We start from the raw sequence: 6,890 nt of genomic DNA, 5'->3' as shown, positions 1-6,890 counted from the left end.
TCTGAACATTTCAAACATACGCCCTATTATTCGCTGATAAAAACAATAAATATAAAATTAACGTACAATTAAAATTAATAAAAAGAAATATAAATATCACAAAGCAACTGAAAACGAAAGCAACGTGTCAAAAATTTATACTAAAAAAATTTACCACAGTTCGGCAATCCATGACAACAATGCAGGCGAAAGCACAACTCGTTGAACGTTGACAAAAAGCACTTTAGATGCGTGAGAATAGCTTCAGCTTCAGCACCGACCGATTCTACGCACAGACTGACAATGATAGTTGGAGCATAAAACAAATACTTATATACCACACATGATTTGCACGCGATCCAGAATTACGAATCGTTCCTCTCTTTCAGATTGCAAAAAATTGCATTTAACTATCTCTATCACCTAGGATTGTTTTATTTGGGTCACAAATCACAGGATATTTTAATAGAAAATAAAATACTTAAATGCTATAATAGTTGCAAATTGCCTTGGCTAGGGTCGTAGGTAGTGATATCGAACTTTTGTAGTCGATGAAAAAAATCGTTTTTATTTTTATATAATGCTAGCAAAGAAGCAGGTCTCCTAAAAGAGGTCTACATGGCAAGCATCCTTACTTATTCTCTGAACCATGGTATCACACTCAAAGATGTAAGTCAGTTAAGTTTGACAATCCACCATCCCTCTTGGGTCTCTGTTAAATAGTACCACTCCGTTCACTACTTAATACGTAAAAATTGGCTCATATTTAGAATCAATACAGAACAGATAACAAAATTATTCAATGAATAACTTAATTCTTCTATAATTTATAAAAATAGTAGGTGTAAGTTTTCATCCCTTATAAATCATGTAGCTGCAATAAGACATGCTGTTGTTTTCACTACGCCCAATACATGTTGAAAATTTGCTAAGAGTACAATAGGAAAGACAATTTCATCTGAGATTATAAAGCCTTTGTAAATCCTGTAAATCACTTTTCGCAAAAAAACAATTGAAGTGTAACTTTCTTCTGTTATTTACTTAAACTGCAACTTATGTATACTTATATAATCGTAATCCGGATTAGGCCTATCGTTTTGTAACTTATAAAACCGATTATCTAATTGGTCCATGGTTTTTGCCATATTTGTCATGATGAAATAAGTTTCGCTCTGATAACTTTGTAGAAATATTTAATAAACTTAAATAATAAAATCTGGAAATAAGGCTTTTAATATTCCGGTCTTTTTTGTTTACTTTTTAGTTTCTCGGATTGTTTTTTAACTTTAAATGTCGTATGACACATTTCGTTATGTAAATCAAGCAAAAATTGATAATATAAATCAATTAAAAGATATGTTTTCACGATAAAAAATCAACCAAGCTCATCACTAGATGGAGCCACAGCCGTTCCTGACCTGCCTGAATAGATTGAATCGTTGCTACTCCATCCGGTCTTTGCCCCTGGGAGCGGATTGATATCAAGCCTCCGACAATTGTAGTTAGAAATCACACGACCTAAAAACACTAACAGAATAATTGTATGACTGAAAATAACAAACAATTCCAAACAATACACGACTTCAAGAGTAGATGAATGGCTTCCAGATCAGGGTAAATAATAATTTACGTAGCTAACGTGTACCATCTGTCAGGTTTTTCCCGTTGGGCCGTTTAGCCCAGTGATCTATCATCGCAATAGGAATTCCCATTTGGCCGATCTAATTTATGAACACTGCCAATTTAACAAACTAATATAAAAAATGTAAAGTAATAAACCATTAGTGAATTTAAAGAAATGACATTAAAATTTATTAATGTAACTCAGAGGGGTAGACAGACTTCCATTTGGCGATGATCAAACGAACTTCCAGTCTACTTGTCACCCTTCGTTGATACGGAACGTGACGGGGACGAGCCGCGTCGCCGTCATCCTGCTCTATAACGGAGGGTCGGCACAGTATGTCCTCCTCCATACTTTTGTATCCTCTCTCACAGAATAATTCCATATTTTCTTACTTATGTTATATTCATTTAACACATATTGATATTATGATGATAAAACGATCAGAATGAACGTATACATAATTTATGTGAATTCCAATAACAATGACGGGAGCCGACTTTCAATCTGTAATTGGTTTGTGCATTATTTGCTTTGTTATGTAGATTTACAATGTCATAGAAATAATGTTTATACGGGACCCGACATGCGTTGCAATGCCAATTATCGAAAGTCAAAATAATAATGTTAGCAAAGATTTTTAATTTTTAGGAAACAACTTTTTCTGACGTTCTAAGAGCACGATACAAAACGTTCAATATATATCCAGTGGTTTAGAAAAATATAAACAATAAACGAATGAAAAGAAGAATGGATAACTGTTATCACAATGTAAACGCACTAACTGTTGGTTTCTGAGACCGAAATCTCTATAAAATCTCGTCATTCCTGTTTCACAAAACAAATAACAATATGTTTTAAACGGGGATTTAGGTCTCAGAAATCAGCGGTGAGTAACTCTATTTTGACTTTATCACGCTAATTTATTGTGTAATAGATTTCTTACACCAAATATTACTTTGATGTCTTTATCTCTCAGCGAATGTTACAAAAAGACTAACTTCCCTATCATTAACACATTAAGGAATGAAGCGGAAATCTTGTCGCCGGTGTTTTGTTTTGTGATAGATTAACTTCCCGTAAAAAACAAAAAGCGATGTTGTCAGTAACCTATTGACGTGAGTTTTCACTGCCTAGTCAATCATGATAAAAGATATTGCTCGTTCAGACTTTTCAGGCAAAATATGAGAAATAACTGAATACATTTTTGTGTGTTTCGTCAGTAAATCACTACACTAAAACGCACATACGCGCAAACTAATATGATTAAAATCATACATATATTAGACTTCGTTTGAGAGAAGCCTAATCTAATAAAAAAGGTATAGAGGATTCTTATTTGTGAATTTGTACCAAACAATTAAGATTATTTTCTTTGATTCTAATATCTCTATACGGAATTATTTTAATTGTTCTAGTTAGTGCTATCTAATTGCCTTATTTAACGCGTGTTTCCTTGCACTTCCGAACATTACGTACCAAGAATACGTAACCAAACGAACGTATCACAACACCTACATAAATGCTGCGTTTAGTTATGTTATTTAAAAAGATAAATCGCATATTAAAACGCGAAGTATAAACATGATAGTAATACTTATTTAATTAGATCTGAAAGGCTTTACGATTGACAGTTCACGCAGATAGATGATAAGTTTATATGGTGATGATAATCCATAGTTAACAATTACTTTATGCTAATATTAGCTGTCGCCCGCGACTTCGCTCGCGCGGAATTAATAATATCTTAATTAGTAGTAACCTATGCGTTCTTTCAGACCAAGCCCTACATCTATGTCTCATTTCTTCGTGATCCGTTAAGACGTTTTGAAGATACCTTGTTAGAAACATCCATATATGCATCCATCCAGATTGGATTGTTTTGGTAGATTTCAATTATCGTATTGAAGATAAGGTAAAAAAAAACAAATTTAATAACTTGCACTTTATTTGAACTTAAGTATAAATATAAATATATATAACTTAATTATAATATAATTGAAATTCACACTTTAATATTGATGTACGGCGTTTTCAATTTGGATATACTCTGATGTCTTCTGCTCTGTCAATCGGACAAAAAAAAACAAATAAGTACCAAATACAACATCGCATAAATTTTATAAAGGTAAATTGTGATAAATCATTATTAAAATTGCTGCTATTGTGATTCCAATAAAAAATTAAAGCAAAGAAAAGATCTGTATGAAAGAACTTTTAAAGAGGTTGCTAAGGTTCTTTGGTGCGTAAACAGTAGCCTCTAACATTACTACTAGTACTACTAAGAAAGTAATTTGGGTACTCATTGGTCTGTAACAAAAGAAAAGTTCAACATCACTTACAGGGGTACCTTGAAAATGTTTCCAAAGGCCGTAACGTAATTCCCAATCCTCAAAAAACAACGTCGGTTTATTCCACATAATATGTTTATTCTCGATATTGTAGATTTTCGTTAACGGAGGATTTAATTGTGGTGCTTCCTTCGCTCTTCTGGATATTATTTGATTTACATATCTGTAAAGATCTGGCGCTTTATGCACCCAGCATACTAACGACATCACTGATACAACTATAGCATGCATCCAATATCTACATCTAACTGGTATATCTTCAGCATTGATCGCAAAATCTTGTATAACCATGACCATACAAGCTGCTGCAGCAGCTGTTAACCCGCAAGGAACTTCAAGCACAATACAACTAATTGCAGTAAACAGTGTTTTTAAATTAACAGCACTGTAGTAATGTTGTTTCACAGCTTTAAGGAAGTAGTTATGAAATTTCTCTCGATACTGACGTATGAATGCTTTATCGCCACTATCGTATACGCCAATTTTTAAATTCACCTGAAATAAACATAATCCTTCAATAATATCAAATGTAAACTAGCTGTCGCCCAAAACTTAATTCGCGTATAATGAAAAGGACTGAATTAGTAGCCTATGTGTTATTCCAGGGTACGTTCTAGGTTTAGCATCTATGCCAAATTCTGGATATACCTTCTAACATGCATACATCCAAACATTTTCTATATTTAGTACCAACATTTTAACCGTAACCAGCTAACTAGTTTAGCTATGATAAAATTTAATTATTACCTGTGAAAAACTGTAATATATTGTTGGTACAACAAGATATTGAGCGTTACATTGTCGATCGAGGAATCTTATCAGCAACCGAATACCGACAAGACTATGAAGAGTATTCGGAGAACCAATCAAATTTTTCAATACATGATCAAACAGACCTTCACAAAAGCTTTCACTGTACATTTTGACGTGATACAATTGCGCTGCATAATCTAATAAAGATGAAAATTCAAAAATATCATCGTCAGTCATATTAACAATGTAAAACCAATTTAACATAGTTGCAATGATAGTCAATCTGTGACGATTTTCAGCTCTCTCAAATATTCTTCTTAGACATACTTCAAAACCTTTCTTAAGATATCTGTAAGCTGGTACTTTATCTTCTCCTTTATCGATACTATAAGCGAAGAAATTCAAGAATCTTATAATAAAAGGAAGTAGTTTTTGCTTATCAATAATCCAATTTTCACTTTGTAGTAATTCGTAAAGGACTCTCATACGATGTCTTGCTGATATCACGTCGGTAAATAAAATGCAATGTATATCAGATAGCATTAAATAAAATAATGTAGATTTACCACGATTATAGTATAAAACAATTTCAAGTATTTGTTGAACAAAACTTTCGTACGGCCATAGAGATACTTCGGTAAAGAAATTGAGTGTTACTTTTATAGAGTCCTCGCTACGTTCTGGTTGCAAACTTGCCATAGCTTTGTGGAACAATTGCTCAGCTCGTTTAAACAGCCTTCGACCGTACCAGTTCCAGCATCTTCTATTTTGTCTCCTAATTTTCAATCTCATAGCAAAATAATATACTAAAGTTAACGAGCAACGTAGTATTTCATGAAAATTGGAATTCTGTAAACTAGATCTTGAGGCATGTAACAAAATATATCTTGTTCTCTTTATAGCTTTTACTTTATGACTTTTAAACAGTGGATTGAGATCCATTGGCATGTAATATTGACCAAGCTGATTTATTTTCTCATCTAAGATTACACCCTCTAGAGAGTTTCGCTTTCTTTTTGGAAACATTACTTTTACATGTACCATATATTACTTTTACTTGAAATGTCAATTTAATTACGTAACATCAATTTGACATAGCTTTCGGACAGTTTCGCAGAACGCAGAATAGACAATGAAAGCATTAATAAGATCCAAATTCCAAAAAAAGTTGGAATAAAGAACACAACTCTAGTTTCGTCCCATTGTTGTCTATGTTTTAATGTAGTACTAATATAAGACATTGGTTTAAACCGCATGAATTATTTGTTCTATTCCTTATTTTCATAGCTATGACAACTCATCGTGGGTTTCAGAGACCAAAATCCTACTTTAAAACATTTGGTTATTTCTGGTTTGCCAACAATAATGGTAGGGATTGGGTCTCAGAAACCAACGGTTAAAGCTTTGTATGCACAAAATTGCATCTCTGATAAGAGTCAACGCCCGCTGAGTGGGTCAAACATTATCATCCGGTCCTTGGTAACAATTCCCCGCGTTTAGCCTGAACGATGATCGACAGACAGAATCATTCGCACTTAGGGTGCAGAAATTTCTCACACCTACATAACGTTCGGTTTCCACTGCCGACACATTTGAATACAACCATAACAAAGACAAGTCAATCGAATCCCACTGTTACAAGCTTATTACACTTTTATCTTAATACTTGATACTACACAAGTATCTTATAAACTCAAAGGAGAAGAATGAAAAGGAAGCCTTTAGGGAGGCCATGATATCGTATCCAAAAATTGTCATAGCTTTAAAGACATTACCTGACCTTATAATAGCTCACTAACGCCCTCCTGTTAATGTCAAAAAAATGTCCTCTTTTTGTTCTGCAGCTGTCATGTTATGTATTTCCTTTTCTCCCATTTTCTATATCCATGATGGTTTGACAAAAAATCTGATAGTAGTAACGTCAACCTCAACTCTCTCATCAGGCCAGATATCCTTGTTTGACTATACTTAAGATTTTTTACTTCAGATGTAACTTAATATATATAAGGATGACGTCACAATTTCAAGTACAGAAGCGTATGCGAAATTATATTTTTATTATACGATTCCTTATTATTGTTTGGTAGCTAGTAACAAGTCCCATGTTATTCTGCTCTCATTGTACTAAAATAACTCTAATCGCATAAACGTAAGTGAAAACTCGCTCATGGAGAAAATACGTT

At 33.3% G+C, this 6,890-nt stretch overlaps 1 protein-coding gene across 1 annotated transcript; it reads right to left on the bottom strand.

The window, feature by feature from the left end:
• Positions 1 to 3,608: 3,608 nt before the first annotated feature.
• Positions 3,609 to 5,732, bottom strand: LOC106126094 (uncharacterized). Its single transcript, XM_013323559.1, has 3 exons — positions 4,702 to 5,732; positions 3,946 to 4,449; positions 3,609 to 3,668 (listed from the first exon to the last, which is right to left on the bottom strand). The coding sequence occupies exons 1-3, from the start codon at positions 5,653 to 5,655 to the stop codon at positions 3,609 to 3,611; spliced, it is 1,518 nt and encodes a 505-aa protein (XP_013179013.1). The 5' UTR covers positions 5,656 to 5,732.
• Positions 5,733 to 6,890: the final 1,158 nt, after the last annotated feature.

The sequence above is a fragment of the Papilio xuthus genome, unplaced genomic scaffold (genome assembly GCF_000836235.2).
Source record: "Papilio xuthus unplaced genomic scaffold, Pxut_1.1 DF825017.1, whole genome shotgun sequence".
NCBI classification, from domain to species: Eukaryota; Metazoa; Arthropoda; class Insecta; order Lepidoptera; family Papilionidae; genus Papilio; species Papilio xuthus.
Note: the sequence above shows the minus strand (reverse complement) of the source record. Positions and strands in the feature narration are given on the sequence as shown.

Bases quoted from the DNA above. Each gene is read 5' to 3' on its own strand.
- LOC106126094 (XM_013323559.1), bottom strand. From the start codon at position 5,655: ATGCCAATGGATCTCAATCCACTGTTTAAAAGTCATAAAGTAAAAGCT. The intron at 4,450-4,701 runs GTAATAATTAAA...TGTTTATTTCAG, and splicing joins TATATTACAGTTTTTCACAG to GTGAATTTAAAAATTGGCGT. The intron at 3,669-3,945 runs GTAAGTGATGTT...TCCGATTGACAG, and splicing joins AACATTTTCAAGGTACCCCT to AGCAGAAGACATCAGAGTAT.